The sequence below is a fragment of the Carettochelys insculpta genome, chromosome 27, assembly GCF_033958435.1.
Source record: "Carettochelys insculpta isolate YL-2023 chromosome 27, ASM3395843v1, whole genome shotgun sequence".
Taxonomy (NCBI): domain Eukaryota; kingdom Metazoa; phylum Chordata; order Testudines; family Carettochelyidae; genus Carettochelys; species Carettochelys insculpta.
Window position 1 is genome coordinate 9,127,794 of NC_134163.1, and position 17,221 is coordinate 9,145,014.

The 17,221-nt window shown below is 56.6% G+C and overlaps 1 protein-coding gene across 5 annotated transcripts in view; it reads right to left on the reverse strand.

Moving 5' to 3' along the window:
* Positions 1–17,221, reverse strand: part of SEMA6B (semaphorin 6B) — an 89,634-nt gene that overhangs the window by 16,933 nt on the left and 55,480 nt on the right. For all 5 annotated transcript variants that reach the window (XM_074978320.1, XM_074978324.1, XM_074978323.1 and 2 more), the window contains 7 exons: positions 14,994–15,130; positions 13,985–14,114; positions 7,270–7,330; positions 6,735–6,797; positions 2,567–2,668; positions 1,139–1,229; positions 30–149 (listed from right to left, as the gene is read on the reverse strand). In XM_074978320.1, coding sequence (XP_074834421.1) covers positions 30–149; positions 1,139–1,229; positions 2,567–2,668; positions 6,735–6,797; positions 7,270–7,330; positions 13,985–14,114; positions 14,994–15,099 — 673 coding nt within the window. In that variant the 5' untranslated portion in view covers positions 15,100–15,130. The remainder of the gene's footprint in view (positions 1–29; positions 150–1,138; positions 1,230–2,566; positions 2,669–6,734; positions 6,798–7,269; positions 7,331–13,984; positions 14,115–14,993; positions 15,131–17,221) is intronic.

Genomic DNA, 17,221 nt, shown 5'->3' on the forward strand with positions numbered 1-17,221 from the left:
TCGGGGCCTTGGCAGGGATGGGCCACCACCTTTGAACCACTTGGAGTCGTGCTTGACGGTGCGCAGAGTTGGGCTGTCCCCCAGGCTCCGGTAGATCACGGTGTCGATCGCCAGGAAGTCTGTTACCGTGGCTGTGAAGAGCATCCCGCCTGCCAGTGAGAGAGAGGGAATGGGTGAGACAGACAGAGAGCGCTGCGTGGGGATGGATAAACAGACAGGCGGGTAGTGGGGTGTGTATGGGGACGGACAGACAGATGGGTGGGTGAGTCTGTGTGGGGATAGACATAGTCAGATAGATTGATGGAGCTGTATGGGGATGGATCAACAGTAGATGGGTGTGTATGGAGCTAGACAGACGGGTGGGTGTATGGGGGGGAGAGAGAGAGAGGGAGAGCTGTATGGATGGATAGACAGACAGACACACAGACGGAAAGACAGGTGTGTATGGGGATAGACAGACAGACAGATAGGTGTGTCTCTATGGGGTTAGATAGATAGACAGATAGATGGGACTGGGATAAACAGACGGGTGGATGTATATGGGGACAGACAGACACAGATAGACGGGTGGGTGTGTATGAGAACAGATAGCGAGAGAGAGAGAGAGAGAGAGACGGAGCTCCGGAGTAGCTGACAGACAGCTGTGTATGGGGATGGAGAGATATATAATGAGAGAGAAAAAGTGCGGGACGTGATATCTTCTAATGAACCAACTTCCGTTTGTGCCAGAGATGCTTCCGAGCGCCACTGGGCTAAAGAGGGGCTCGGTGCAGCTCCGCGCTCGTCTCTGTCACAAGCGGGTGTTGGCCCAATAAAAGATACGACCTCACCCACCTTGTCTCTCTCATTTCCTGGGACCAACACGGCTACAACAATGCTGCAAGACAGACAGACAGACAGACAGACAGACAGATAAATGGGTATTCATCGGAGCAGGGAGCCAAAATGACAAAAGGGAGACAGGTAAAGCGAAGGAGCAAATGAACAAAAGGAGGAAGGAAAAAAAATCGAGACAACCAGGACCCTCCGCCCCCCGGATTCCTGCCCTGCGCCAAGGGCAGGCGAGCTCACTGCAGGAGCTCAGCACCGAGTCGAGGCAGAGACATCCCCTCCCGAGGCGAGGCTGGAGGTTACTGACCCGTGAAGAGGGCGACGTTGGCATGCTTGGGGTCGTAGGGGCACCGGGCCATGCCGCTGATGTTGTCCCCGATGGGCTCTAGCGTGTCCATCTGAAGGAGGAGAGACGGGCTTAGTTTGCATTCTTCCGGGCACAGCAAACTCTGGGAACTGAAGCAAGGCCCCCCACATCGGCAAGCCGGCACCGCGTTAAGTGACTGGCCTGTCGAGGTGCCGAGTGCTCCCAGCTCCCACTGGCTGCAATGGCTGTGCCACCCAACCCACGGCTCTGCACGCCCCTGGTCCTGGCCTCAGAGACCTTACAGTGTAAATGCGCAAGGGAGGGGAAACTGAGGCACAGCAAGGGACAGTGACTTGCTCAAGGTCACCCCCCGAGAGCCGGCACTAGATTCCATCTCTCCTGAGTCCTGGGCTGGGCCAGGCTGCCTCTCCCTCAGCCTGCACCCCCCGCACCCCTTGGATTCAGGAGCCCCAGGCCCCACCCTCCCCTGCCCTGGCAGCTCAGGGCTGTCAGATCCACACCTGAGCTGGGGCCAGGGGCTGCTTCACTCTGCCCCCTCCCTGGCCCTTCTTGCCCTGCTCTGCCCTGCCAGGGGTGACTTATGGGATCTGCTCCTCTCAGTGCTGTCTGCCCTTGCTCCCCGCGTCCCCTCTCCCTCCCGGCCTCTGGGCAGCCCAGCCTCCTTCCCCCAGGCAGGGACCTACGCAGCGCTCTGCGGATCAGCCCTGTGCTCTGTCTGCTGCAGCCTGCTTGACAACAGCTCAGAGATGACCCAGGCGCAGCACAGCAAGCAGGGAGAGCTCCCAGCCGCAGGCTGCAAAGTCTGGGCCTGATGGGGGAAGCCCCAATGCAGTGTGCCCCTGGCAGCAGCTGCTACCCTGTGCTGCCACACAGACACCCTCCCGCCAGCTTTCCTCCATTCCAGGAGAGCAGACTCCTCTGGGGATGGGCCACCCGGACTGTCCCTTTCTCCCGAGGGCAAGGGGCTGTGTTCAGACAACCTCCCCTCCCCTCCACGCTCCCTCCCTGCACTCTGCCCGGCCTTGCCCCCTGCCCCGAGGGGTGTAAGGGAAGCAGCCCCCAGAGGAACACCCAGAGCGGGGAGTCCCCAGGCAGGGCAGGGGAGCTGGAATCTCCGCAACCACACGCTGGGACACGCAAATGCCACCCAGGGGCCCACGCGCCACATGTGGGAGACACGCCACACCCAGGCACCAGCTACCCGTGAGACACCGCACACGGGGGTGTACCGAACACACACTACCCACCCGGGCACACCCGACAGGCAGCCCCCCACCCGTGGAACGTGCCACCCACGGGGTACACACCACGCCCGGCTCTGTGCTGAGCACCAGGACACGTGCCAGCTACACCCGCGATACCCACGGACACGCCCGTGTCTGGGCCCTGCGGGCAGGGCGGACTCACGCTGTAGTTGGCGCAGACGGGGTTGAAGGCGTTGGTCCCGCACACGAAGAGGCTGCTCTCGTTCCTCACCAGCAGCACCTTGATGAAGTTCCGGCACTCTGCCTGGAGAGGGAGAGGGGGTCAGAGCCAGCGGCAGGGACAGCCGGACCAGCCCCCCCGCCCCCCATGCCGTGGGGCCAGCTACGCTGCACGGGGAAAGGTCACTTGGCACTGGCCTCGGTCCTGCTCTTTGAACCCCAGGGCTGGAAGGGACCTTGGGGGGTCAGCGAGCGCAGCCCCCTGCCCAAAGCAGGACCAGCCCCACTAGGGCTTTGCCAAGCTGGGACAGAAACAGCTCAAGTATGTGGGGCGGGGGCCTGGCGAAGGGGAGCAGAAGGGGCCACTCATTTATCTGTCCATCCATCTACCCTCCCCATACAACCTCTCCACCCACCATCCTATCTACCTAGCCTCCCTTTATCTACCCGTCTGACCCTATTCATACCGATCTATCCACCCCCTGCATCCCTACCTAGCTACCTATCCAGGCGCCGCCATCTCTCCATCTCTCTCTCTTTCTCTCCCTCCCTCCACTCGCCTCTTCAGTGATCCACCTCCAAGCACAGCCTCTATAAAACTGACCTGTCCCTAAGCAAACCCTCTCTCTTGTTATCTTGCTGGTCAGGGAGCCTCCCCCACTGCCCTGGCTCTGGCAAAGAGACACATCACATCTCCCACAATCACCAGGCGTTTCCCTCCCTCCCTCCCTCCAGCCTAGCTACCTAGATCGACACGAAGTCCTGTGGCACCTTACAGACTCACAGATACTGTCGAGCACACGTTTCCATGGGCAAAGACCCGCTTTGTCAGATGCAGCATCTGCAGGTTTTTGCCCACGAAAGCTCATGCTCCAAAATCTTTTAGTCTATGAGGTGCCACAGGACTTCCCGTTGTTTCGGAAGATACAGACTAACTCGGCCACCCCTCTGATACCTATTTACCTAGTCACCCCTCTATCCCCGCCCATCCCTATATAGCTAGCCACCCGCCCATCTGTCCACCCCACGCAACCCCTCCCTCCACCCCTCCAATTTACCTAGCCACCTGTTTATCCATCCATCTGCCCCCATTCACTCCATCTCTCCTCCCCATGCACCCCCTCCCTCCTAGCCTCCCTTATCCACCCATCTGGCTTCTTAGTCCCAAGCTACCCACCCATCTATTCACCCCATGCATCCCCTTCCACCCATCCTCTCTACCTAGACACTCATTTATCTGTCCATCCATCTGCCCCCCTCATACAACCTCTCCACCCATCCATCCTATCCACCTAGCCTCCCTTTATCCACCCGTCTGACCCTATTCATACCGATCTATCCACCCCCTGCATCCCTACCTAGCTACCTATCCAGGCGCCGCCCTCTCTCCATCTCTTTCTCTTTCTCTCCCTCCCTCCACTTGCCTCTTCAGTGATCCACCTCCAAGCACAGCCTCTATAAAACTGACCTTTCCCTAAGCAAACCCTCTCTCTTGTTATCTTGCGAGAAACGTTTTTGCGTTGCTTTTGTTCTGACGTCGAGGAGAAAACAGTTTCTGTTTCCATTTTCAAACTCCCCATGGGGCACGCACGGAACATGCTGCAGCCTGAGGCTAGTGCCCGGCAGCCCAGATATCACACTAGTTAAAGGCCGCATTTAGTTTCAGTGTCCAGCTGGAGGGAAATGCAAGAAGGGAAAATGCTGCATGAGGCTCCAAAGAGATGTTAAAAATCCATCCAGCCTCAACCACCTCCGACGCTGCTTGCTGTCCCAATGAGGGAATGATTTTGAATGCCTGATGTGTAGCCTGACTGTGTGCTGTCTAATACTGCGTAGGGAACTTCTGTGGCTGGCTAAAAATGAGCTCCTTTGCCTGGTGGGGAAAGCCAGCCAGCTGCAGGTGCTGCTCCAGACGGCAGGATGGACGCAAACAGAAGGGCTGCAAGTTTAGGGACAGATGCCACCTGTGCACCCACCACCAGCCCTTGTGACTTAAAGCTCCAGGAACGAGGCCTTCAGCAATGCGCAGTGCAGGAAGGTGGGGGGAGAGAGGCAAAAAAGAATCCAACCAAACCCCTCATAGCGCCTTATTTCCAGGCCTGCGAGGAAACCATGGAAACACACATTCATGTGCTTGGATTAGGAAACAAAGAGGCCGAAAACCTGTGAAGCTGCCTGGGCAGAACGACAAGACGTGAGACAGGGCAGAGGTGGATGGAAATCGCCGATGCCGTCTCTGCAGAGCTCGGGTGGGGGTGGGAGGGTGCCAGGTGCATGGTGCTGCAATGCTCAGGAACCAGCCAGAGGCGTGGGGTTATTGCTGACAAAGGTTCCCACATTTGTAAGGAATAAAAACTGGCCCCGGTGGGGACTGGGGAGGGCGACCGTCATCCTCTAAGCTCTCATTAGTGCCCCAAGACAGGCTCAAAAATTTAAAAAGCCTCAGATCAGGAGAAACGGTTTATTAACCCAAAAACAAAAAAAACACCCAAAAAAACAAAAACAAAAAACAAACCACGCCCCCGCCCCAGACAAAGGTAAAAGTTACAGAAATAAAGAAGTAAAAATTTCCCTGCAGGCTCCCAGCTACAGTCCTACCTGCCTTGTAAACTGCCACAGGCACTGGGAAGTGAAACTGACTAGGAAGAGCCCTGAAACTGACAAGCCTGTTTTCCTTGTTCATCCATTCATAGACTCAGTTCCAGGAGCCTTCTTGATTGTTCAAGTCCTCTCTGCATCTGTGAGCTGTGGTGTTACTTGTTACATGGCTAGGACAAGGCGGTGCGTGATCAAGGGCAGAAGGGGAAAGGGAAGTGCTTATTTCCTACCAAACATCCAGGAGATCGGGCACACAGATGGGCTTTTCAAATGGGACAGGAAGATTTGGGCACTAAACTCCCTTTGAATTCCAACAAAACCAGGGAGCCTGACTCTGTTCAACTCCACTGAAAATCCCAGCACTGAATCTATCAGGCTCAGGGCATCCTGCACTCACGCTGCAGACCCTGGGTACCATTTCTGTGTCATTCACTTGCCTGCTGGGGCCCGAGAGCATCAGGTAAATAAAAGACGTATTCTCAGGGGCGCCCATTGGATTGAGTTGGGGAGGGGCACACAAGCGGTGGATGATGAGGGGGGAGAGAGAGCACACTGTAGAGAGAGGAGTGGGAGAGGAAGGGCAGGGGGCAAAGCATTGAGGAGAACCACAACCCCTGCTGTGTGCTTGCAGCAAGTATTCCATACCACTGAAATCGAGATGTCCAGGCGAGGGTTTGCAGCTAAGGCACCCAAACAGCGTGGGAATTCAGGGGGCAGGATGCCAAAGTCAACAGACCCCTTTGAAAATCCCACCTGCAGACCCCTGAGTCTGAACATATTGACCTCTGAGGAGCGTGTGGGGCAGATTTCCCCCAGCCCTCACAGCAAAGCGCACCTGGAGTAACTCTTTGGGTGTGAGCAGATCCATTCCCAATGCAGACAAGTGCGGCCAAGCACAGAGCCTTTGCATGTTTAACAAGACAGAGTCCCACCAGCTCATGCTGATTTAGGCCAGTCCCCGGCTGTAATTGTGAGCCAGATATCCCGCTGTCCTGGATTCTGACCCAGTGGGGCACCAGGTTCCCACTCCCTGGGGAGCCTGGCGCTCTGCCTTTTTCAGCCTGAAGAGGCATTAATGGAATCTGGAAATTGGATTTCTCCCCTATTATGAGATGCGTCTGTTCTGATCAACAGAGCAGAAATAATTAATTACAAAGCCAATTATACAGCATCTAATAAATCACATTTGACACTGATGTTTGCGGGGAGTTAAAAGGCAGAGTATGACACAGATCATGGCAGGACCCATGCCGACCACCCCACAGCGAGGGGGAAAGCGATGGGAGGAGCTGGCCAGAGAGCCCAGAACAAGGCTAGCATGCTCAGCAGATAGTGGCAGGAGTGGGTATTCTGGCACGAGTGAGCTGGGGCACCGACCCTGGTGCATACCCGAGCTCGGAGCATGAATCCTGGACCATTATTTCGAGGTGCATCCTGGAGTCCCAGCCTGAGGGCAGGTGGGGCAGAGAGCTGGAGGCGACTTGCAGAGGAAACAGCACTTCCCCCAGCCCAACCCACTGCGGGGTAGGCAGTGGGGCAGGCCGAGCCCTTACCTCGTGCTTCCCCTTCATCCGGCAGATGCTGATGTCGTGCGGGTTCGACCGCCACGTCAGTTTCTGGGTACAAAAGCGACAGAGCTCCAGTCAAACTCAGATGAGAAAAAGGCCCAGATTCCCTGTAGCCATAGCGGCCACTGCTCCCCCTGTCCGAGTTAGCCGTAGTCATCAGTGAGATGAGTTGGCTAGGTCCCTGCTTGCTGCAGTTGGTGCATTAGTGGGAGCAGCGGGAGCGTGTCTCTTCACAGAGGGAAGAGGGCAGCTCAGGCATGCTGCGCCCTGTGTGACAGTGGTGGCCTGAGGGCTGGACTGATATCTGTATCTTTGATGCCTGTCCAGGGCCCAGGGCAGTGTGACGTACTCCCGGAGCTGCCTGGGCAGCTTCTGCCCTCAGGCTCCCACTAGAAAGAAGCAGCTTCGTATGGGGCCTGTGAATAAGGGAAGCGAGCTCCGGATGGAGGCATGAGGCCGGTCCCTGCGGGGTAACAGCACCTGGGAGGGCCCTGCAGCTCTGCCGAGGCCCAGCACTTACCCGCTGGTAGCGCATCTCGCTGGCTGTGGCTGGCTCCAGGCTCACCCGGTACAGGTTATCCCTGGCGGGAGAAGAAGGGGGACAGGCCCCTGAGAGCCAGCTGGGCAATGGGGGTGCATACTAGATAAGGCCCTGCCCAACCCACTGGTACACAAAACACCCCCCAACCCTCACCACCAGCCCCCTTTCACAGCACACACCACATACCTGCAGCCCTCCCTGAGACCCTGCACACTCATACCACGCAATGCCCCACCCAACACATGGCAATCTCTAGGATTGTTCTCTCTCACACACACACACACACACACACGGCACACTCACAAACATTCCTAAGCACTCCCAACTCCCCAAAACAAAAATGCTCCCCACACCGCCCCCCGCCACCCGTGCGTGGGGTGAGAGCCCAGCCTGGTGGGTGGGGCTGTTTCCCTGGTGGGTTGAAGACGCCCCCATCTCCCAGGGAAGATTTTCCCAAGCATTCCATCGGCCGTGCTGTGCTGGGGGGGACTCTCGGGCACAAGGTGCCTTTGACAGGAAGGGGGAAGCAGGCTCTGCAGGGTGCAAGGCCCATTCCACCGGTCCCACAGACTCTGCACCCTGAGGCAATGGGAAGGGATCCCGACAGATCCCTTACTGGGCCAACCACGTGCCCTGCTCAGGCTGCAGGGGGTGGGCAGCAGAGCTGGGCCCCCCGCACGTGGCTGAGACAGGCCAGCAGGGTGCTGTGTGCAGACCCCCATCAATGCCACATCCCCACGGCCAGGAGAGGCAGAGGGGACCCAAAGCTGGGCCCAGGAGGTTCAGCACCTGCAGCCGCAGGCAGCACAGCCGGGGAGTGGGGCTCAGGGGAAGGTTCGCAGAGCAGGCTGGAGGGGCAGGGTTGCTGTTTCTGCCCTGGCGACGCCCCAGCAGGCTCCCCACAGCCGCCAGCGCTCTCTGACTGACACGCGGCTGCCAGCCACGTGGGAGACGAGCCACGACACGACGCCCCTCTGCCACGGTGACAATCCCCCAGCCCCTGCCCTGCGGCCATGAACAGGCGGCCTGAGCGGCCGGAAGGGGCTGAACGGTGCCGGGCTCCTCTCCAAGGAAAGACAAGGAGATCCCCATGGGGCGCAGGGGTTGCCACCAGGGAAGGGAGGGGCCCCAGTGGGGTGAGGAGAGGGAGAGGCTGGCAGCCCACAGCGATTTTACAGAGATGCCTTCCCGGTGATCTCCCGCCCGCCGCCCCGTCCTGCCACGGGTCTGTTAGGACTCAGGGCAAGAAGATTTCATCCGCACATCCGATGTGGTCCCAGAGGTTGGTTGATGCACCAGCACTGGAAACTGAGGCAGGAGCCAAGCGGGTGCGGGTGGGGCACCATGCACCAGGGACTAAGGCAGAGGTCAAAGGGCCAGCTCTGAGCCCCCTGGTGATTCCCCTTGATGGTAAGTGCAGCATCCCTGGGCCCTGCTCGTTAGCTAACGAAGCTGGGCTCAGGATCCCCTCCGGGCAGTGGTGCTGGAGTGCACAGCAGGTGCTGGAGATCTGGAGGCTGGACTCTGCTGGAGGTCGGGTCGGGTCTGCTCTGGGGATGGGTGCGCAGGCGGGAGGCTCTTAGGACCGCAGGGGAATGCAAGGGAGCTCCTGGGGAGCTGAGACCTTTTCCTCTCCCCTCCCTCACCCCCTGCACCTACAATTCCCACATGCCCCCGCCCTGCCACTGGTCCCTGCCTTCTTCCTGTCCTCTTGCCCCTCACCCTGAACCTGGCACCTGCTCCCTCCAGCACCCGGCTGCTCCCCCTGACCCTGGACAGCTGGTTCGTGGTACCTCCCCACCCTACTCGGCTCTTGCATCCATTTCAAACGCTGGTGCATTAATGAACCTCTGGGAAACCTCTGCCGAATTGCTGCCTCCCCAGGGGCCCTGGCAAAGCAGCAGAGCCACGTCCCCATTAGAGGCAGAGGCAGTGCCGCAGTAGGAGCCCATGGAGAGGACGGGGTGAGCTGCACACAGCCTCTGGATGCTCTGGGAGGCAAATCAGGGCACAGCCCCTTAACACTGCCGCCTGCTGCTACAGAGGTGCATGCGGGGGCGGGGGGAAGGACCGAAAGCAGGTACATTAGAGTGGTGAGCTGTTGCCTGGTGCTGGGGAGCGAACAGTCTCACTGGGCACAGGGGAAGGGGGCACCAGGCATGCTCCCAGAAGGGGCAGGGCCGGGGGGCCATCACCCTGAGCGCTGCCCAGATGGTGGTACTCCCCCCAGACCTTACCCCAACCAGTGAGCATCACGCAGCCCTCCAGCAGCTTAAAGGGCCCAGGGCTCCGGTCACCACCTCAGATGCAGTGGGAGTGGCCAGGAGCTCCCTTTGCCCCCCCATCAGTGGGTCTGGCCCTGGGGTGCTCGTAACTCCAGCCCCTGGGGAGAACAGCTCACCCCTCCTTGTGACCACAGCTCCTGCCCAGTGTTTCCGCTAAGTTTTTCCATCCGTGGGCAGAATAAATTTTGTTACGTACCCCAAGACATGTGCAGATGTGCACCATCAGGAGGAATGCGCCCTGTCGGCTGTGGGCCCTCGGCTAACACACTGGTTGGCATCTAAATTTCTCATCTGTAGCTGCCCAAGAGCTCAGTTTCCAGGGAACACGGCTTGCATCCACCATGGCCCATGTCCATGGGAACGCCATGGCTCCAGCCTTGCCTGAGCCGGCTCCGGGGGGAATCACGCCGTTCCCCCAGGCAAATTTGTTTCTCAATCTGGCTTTGCACGCTGATTGATGGGGCTGGTTTCCACCCTAATCGGTGCAGTTAAGTGGCAGCCCTGGATGTTAAAAGTTCGCTGCCTAAGAGCTGCTGCCGGCACGTAAGTGCTGAGGCAAAACGATAATTCATGGAGCCGATTTGTGCGTGGATAATTTATGTTCCGAGCGGCCAGATCTGTTTTTATTCATCTCAATTAAACTGGGATGGCAAAAACCTGATAACAGTCGGGCTAATGAATGAATCAGTTAAATACACATTTATTTTAATTTGTGTTCTAATGCACCTGGGCTGGTGGCAAAGCCCCCAGACAACAAAGCACCTGGACAACATTCCCCTCCTAGCACCGGCCAGTGCCCAAACTTCACCCAACCAATTGCAGAGCCCCTGGGCTGTCTACTTTAGGGAAGCATGATGTAGCCTGCCCCATCCTTTCTTAACACATGTGCAGCCTATGGAGACTACCGTTCCCAGCATGCATTGCTCTATCTGAGCAGAAAGCCACTGGGATTTAGACAGCACACTGTATGCTGGGACCTGTAGTCTCTCTATAACCCAACGCTCCTCAGATTCGGGCAGAGAATGGCATGCTGAGGCTACGTCCCACACCTCCTGCTCGGCTCTGGCTGGAGCAGTGCATGCTGGGACTGTGGGCTGCATTCGAGATCTCCATGTGTCGTATTGGCTGCGAGTGATGGGTTGCGAGGAGACTAGATCTCTGCTTATCCTGATCAGGTGCAGCCTGGGCAGAAGCAGGGCAAGATTCCCGTCCCTGAGTGCCTAACTGATGAGCCACAACCCTGCTCCGGAGACATCAGCCCAGGTCCCACTGCCCACCAAACTGACGGCTGCAGCAGCAGATAAACGCGGCAGCCTCATGACCCGAGCTCAGATGGGGCTGGCCTAGGAATTGGGCTGAAGGCTCAGTCTGGCTGGCAAAGGCCAGCCTTGAAATCAAGACTGTGGGCCGACGGGCACGGTGTCTCTTTGCACAGAGACCTGTGGCACAGAGGCTGGGTAATACCATGACTACTGCAGTAATCACGGTCGTCTGCTCTCTCCCATCTGCATGGCGCACGTGAAGTTGGGTTTCTACCACAACACCAGCCATGCTTTGTTGGACCAAAGGTCCACCTAGCCCAGCGTCTTGTCTTCTGCCACTGGCCAGTGCCAGGTGCTTCAGAGGGAATGAACAGAACAGGCAATCCTCAAGTGATCCCTCCTGTTGCCACTAAATAGACGCTAGGGAAGCCAACCCTGTCCGTCCTGGCTAATGGCAGTAATGGCCTCCGTGATTGCATCTAGTTTTCTGGGACCCTTTTACAGTCTTGGCTTTCATAACATCCTCTGTCAAAGGGTTGCACAGCGGGACCACACAGCGTGTGAGGAAATACTTCCTTTTCTTCGTCTGAAACCTGCTGCCTGGCCCTTCCATTTGGGGAGCCCTAGTTCTTGTGTTACGAGGAATAAACAACACCTCCTTGCTCAAGAATACAATGAGGAATCCTGTGGCATCTTAAATACTCCCAGATTTATTGGAGCACAAGCTTTTGTGGGTAAAAAACACTTTGTCAGATGCATCTGTGAGATGCTCCGGGCAGTGTTAAGGACAGACAGCTCTGTCCCTTTCCATTGACTCCACCCCTTCTGGGGGTATGGAGCCAGCCCCTCCCCCCAACTTTGACCCCCGGGGCCTGTGGTGACTGTTGATCTCATTGGCTGCAGGACTGCTTGTTGGTGTTTGCAGATAGAAACTAACCCGGCTACCCCCATAATCTTCCTTATTTACTTTCTCCGCACCCCCCATAATTGTATGCAGCTCTATCATATCCCCAGTTAGTCGTCTCTTTTCCAAGCTGAAAAATTCCAGTCTTATTAATCTCTCCTCACATGGAAGCCGTTTCATCCCCCTCTCAATTTTTGTTGCTTTTTTCTCTATTGTTTTCCAACTCCAATATATGTTTTCTGGGATGGAGCAACGACATCTGCATGCAGCATTCAAGATGCGGGCCTGCCACGGATTTATTGAGAGGCTGATCTGATCTGTTCTGTCTCATTATCTGTCCCTTTCCTAATGATTCCCAACTTGCTCTTTGGTGTTTTTGGCTGCGAGTGCGCACTGAGGAGATGTTTGCAGAGAACTATCCACCACGACTCCAAGATCTTTCTTGAGTGGCAACAGATAATTTAGACCCCATCCTTTTACATGTACTTTGCATTTATCAATGCTGAACTTCATCTGCCATTTTGTTGCCCTGCCATCAAATGTTAGGAGATCCCTTTGTAGCTCTTCACTATCTGCTTTAGACCCAACGATCCTGAGTTATTTTTCATCACCTGCAGAATTTGCCACCTCACTTCAAATTTGTCCCTTCATTTATCTGAAAATCTGAAGAAGTGGGTCTTTCCCACGGAAGCTCATTATCTAATAAATGCTTTTTTTAAAGTCTTTGAGGTGCTACAGCATTGGCTGGCTTTTGGAAAGCTACAGACTAAGATGGCTCCCCCTCTGAGACAGTCTTCTAACAAGTTGCTGATCCATGAGAAGACATTCTCTCTTATCTCGTAACAGTTTGTTTAACAGCCAATGGAGAGGGATTTTGCCAAATGCTTTCTGAAGATCTAAGTGCACCATATCCCTTTGTCCACATGCCTGTTGACTCCCTCAGAGAATTCTAATAGATTGGTGATGCGTGATTTCGCTTTACAAAAAGCATGTCGACTCTCCCCCAATAAATCATGTTCATCCCACCAACGCTCAAAGCCCAGAATTGCAGATCTGTCATGCTGTTTACAAATGATAATTGTGCATTTCATTAACCAGCTACTGAGATGGGAAGCCCAATTAAAAGTCATGATCCAGCCATGCTTGGTACAGCTGCAAAGTCAGAACTGGCTTTCAGTCTTTACAATGGCAGCAGGGTGGATAAAAATCGATGATTTTTTTTTTTAAAAATCAGACTTGTTTATTTAAATTAGATTGTTTATGTTTATAAACCATCAATAAAATACTAAATTCCTCATTTAAAGAAAACACTTACAATTAAATCCCATCACAAACATGCTAAACACTCACTTACAGTCTCATAGAAATGAACTAATGGCTCTAGTCTGTCCAACGTAACCACTAGCTGTGGCTTCTTAAAAGTTCTGGGTTTTCAATTTCTGTTTCTCAGCAGACTAAAAAAGTAACAAGTGCAAAGAAAGGCACAAGCTGGATAGGATTGTTTCTGTTCTGTGCTTATGTGGTGGTGGACTACGGCCAAGCACGGCAGAGGAGTTAGTTAAGATATTGTCTTAGAGACAGAGACATTATATACGAAAGGAAGGAGGCAGCATAGAAAGGAATAGTGAGTGAACAGGAAAAAGGGAAGACATTATCCAGCACACACACTACTTCCTATATTCTCCCAAATTTTTGCCATAGAAACTCTGTCCTGGCTTCTGGGCATAAGAGACACCGTAACTGGGAACATTTTGAAGAAATTTGATCCCTGGCTAAAAGAGAAAAATGTGTCAAGCATCAGCCGTGGAAGAAGATGATACAGGGCCTAGTTGCAAGAACGAAACATCATCAAAAACTGCTTAATGGGAGAAAATGATGAGGCTGAAGATGTGGCTATGGCTGAGTGGATCAACTGGTTAGCTACTTAAACAATTCACTTGACAATGCATCGTCCTTCAAGATTCTCTCAGTGCCTTTTAGCAGAACTGTGATTTGACAAGCAAATTCCCAAGCTGTTTCCTATGCTGGATGTTGCTCGAAAAAATAAAGCTTAGCTTAGCTAATCCTTATGGCTTGTTTGTTTAGTTAACTTAGTTTGAAATCTGTCACTCAAGTACAATCAAGTACTGAAGTAAGAGCTCCCTGCTCTTTGCAGCGTGCTGTGTCTGGTAACTTGGGCAGGAGGTGCTCAGCTCTGGGGCCCTAGAACGGGCCAGCCAGCCTGGCCCAGTAGAGTGCATTACCTGTCGCCAATGTACAGAGTCCTGTTGACCTTCAGCATACGCTGGATGTTGAGTCGCTCTGCCCCGCCGCCGTCCAGGCCGGAGTACCGGCTCAGCCCGCCGCCCACGAACACGGAGTAGTGCTTCACATCTGTCGGGGACACGGCGAAAGCAGTTCCCGCTAGATCCCCACTTCAACGGGGCCTGCGCTGCATCCCACAGCCCCACAGCTCCCACCCTGCCCTGAGCGCAGCTGTGCCAGTGGGTCTCTCCCATCAGCTCAGCTCAGGAGCGAGGTCCCTCACTCCCAAGCTGCATACTCCTCGTTTCTGGCTTGGAATAGCTGCTCTCCACCCTGGCTCGGCCAGTCGCACACCCGTTCATCCACCACGCCTCTGCCCAAAATGCCCCGCTCCTGCTCAAGTGATGCAAAACGAGGAGCAACGGTCTCAAGTTACAGGGCGGGAGGAGCAGGTTGGATGTTAGGAAAAATTATTTCCCCAGGAGGTGGTGAAGCACTGGAATGTGTTACCGAGAGAGGTGGTGGAATCTCCATCCCTAGAGGTTTTTAAGCCCTGGCTTGACAAAGCCCTGGCTGGGATGACTTAGTTGGGGTTGATCCTGCTTTGCTCACTTGAGCAGGAGAGGGGCATTTTGGGCAGAGGCGTGGTAGATGAAGGGGTGTGTGACTGGCTGAGCCAGGGGTGGAGAGCAGGGGGCTGGACTCGATGACCTCCGGAGGCCCCTTCCAGCCCTAGGAGTCTATGATTCTGTGCAGCCTCAAGTACCAACTGAGCCCTCTTGCACAAGGTAACCTGGACCACCTGATGCATCCTGTTTGCTCCTCACGGTAGCCCAGAGCAGCTGCCTCCTACTCCCTGCTCAGTCAGCGACCTGCCACTGCCCCCTGGGACAATGGGGTCGGGGAATAGGCAAGCAAATGCTGCAGACTGTACCCCACCCGTCCCTCCGGCTCTTCCAGGCCTGGGCCCCTTTCCCCCACCTCCGGCTTCCACAGCCCTTCACTTACAGTCTGCTGAGGCCACGCTAATGGGCCCGGGCTCTTCTGGGAACGAAGCACGGACCGCCCCCTCCAGCAGCAGCAGCAGGATGAGCAGAGTGTGGGGCGGACTCATGGTCTCCGGGAGGGACAGGCGCCCTTCACACCTGCAGGGGCACAGGGGCAGAGACAGGCGTGTGAGAGGCCAGGGGAGCGGAGCCGGGGCAGGCAGAGAAACCCAACCCCCCCACCCCCCAAAGGCGAGAAGGGGCAGGGAGAGAACGTCCGGCCGGTCCAGTTTCAAAGGCGCTGATGGAAGCAGCTGTTCGGCACCATCACAGCTCGCAGCGGGGTGGGGAGGGGGCACGGCTCGGGTTTCCCCCACCCCAGGGGGCCAGGGAGGAGGGGACGAGGGCGGGGAGTCAGACCTGAAGTTCCCCACCCCCAGCAGCTCTGTTACTCTTGGTGGGCCCCTTCTGCAGCTTGGCCCTGGTGTGCGTCCCCAGGACAGGGGAAGGCCGCGTGGGGCTCGGGAGGTTCAGCCCCAACTCTGGCTGGTTAGAACAAGGGGGCTTGTGAGCCCGGACGCCTGGGTTCTACACCCGGCTCTGCCACCACCTCATGGTGTGACCCCAGGCAAGTCCCACCCTCTGTGCCTCAGTTTCCCCCCTCTGGGCAATGCTGCTTTGCCAAAATGGAAGTAACTTGGGAACGGCTCCGATGTCCCAGTGCTGCGACCAGAGCTGCCTGTGCTGCCCAGCCGTAGCAGGGAAAGAACCTGGACTCTCCCTGCTCTCGAAGCAGCCACCCCTCGTGCCAGCCCCTGAGCAGCACCTCAGCCCCAGGGGAGCCCAGTGCTGCCAGGGACCTGCTGCCAACACTCTGCACAGGAGGTGGGGCAGAGGGAGGCCTGGCTGGGGAACCCAGTGCTCTGTCCTGGAGCCCGCGGTCCCAGAGCAGGGCACAGGCTCCCTGGCTCACGGCTGTGTGTGGGAAGGACTGGGTGAGGGGCGCAGGCTGCTGGGCTGAGAGCTGCTGTCTGCTGGCTATGGAGGAGGGCCCAGGCGGGCGTGGGTGGGTTGTTGCTTGCAAAGGGTGAAGGAAAATGGGTCATTCCCAGACAAAAGAATCCCAAATATGCTGGGAAAAGCTGTTCTTTTCTCCCCCTGCTCAGCTCCTTTCATCCACGCCCCCCCACTCTCCTCCTCCATCAGCCTCACCCCACCTCTTCCCCCCACATCACGTTCACCCAGGGTGCACCCACTCAGAGGAGGCCACAGAAAACAAAGGGCTGCAGGGACAGAGACACCATGGACTGGACTGCACAGCGCCTCCCCCAACACACCCACTGCCAGACCCCAGCACTGCACCCCCAACACACCCACTGCCAGACCCCAGCACTGCACCCCCAACACACCCACTGCCAGACCCCAGCAATGCACCCCCAACACAAGCCACTGCCAGACCCCCACACTGCACCCCCAACACAAGCCACTGCCAGATCCCCACACTGCACCCCCAACACACCCACTGCCAGACCCCCACACTGCACCCCAACACACCCACTGCCAGACCCCAGCACTGCAACCCCGACACAACCCACTGCCAGACCCCCACACTGCACCCCTACACACCCACTGCCAGACCCCAGCACTGCAACCCCAACACAACCCACTGCCAGACCCCCGCACTGCACCCCCAACACACCCACTGCCAGACCCCAGCATTGCACCCCCTACACACCCACTGCCAGACCCCAGCACTGCAACCCCAACACAACCCACTGCCAGACCCCAGCACTGCACCCCCAACACACCCACTGCCAGACCCCAGCATTGCACCCCCTACACACCCACTGCCAGACCCCAGCACTGCACCCCCAACACAACCCACTGCCAGACCCCAGCACTGCAACCCTGACACAACCCACTGCCAGACCCCAGCACTGCACCCCCAACACACCCACTGCCAGACCCCAGCACTGCAACCCCGACACAAGACACTGCCAGACCCCAGCACTGCACCCCCAACACAACCCACTGCCAGACCCCAGCACTGGACCCCCAACACAACCCACTGCCAGACCCCAGCACTGCAACCCCAACACAACCCACTGCCACACCCCAGCACTGCATCCCCGACACAACCCACTGCCCTCCCAGCACAACGCATTGCCAGACCCCAGTACTGCACCCGACACAACCCACTGCAAGACCCAGGCACAATATGCTTACACACTGCATGGAGGCCAGCAGATG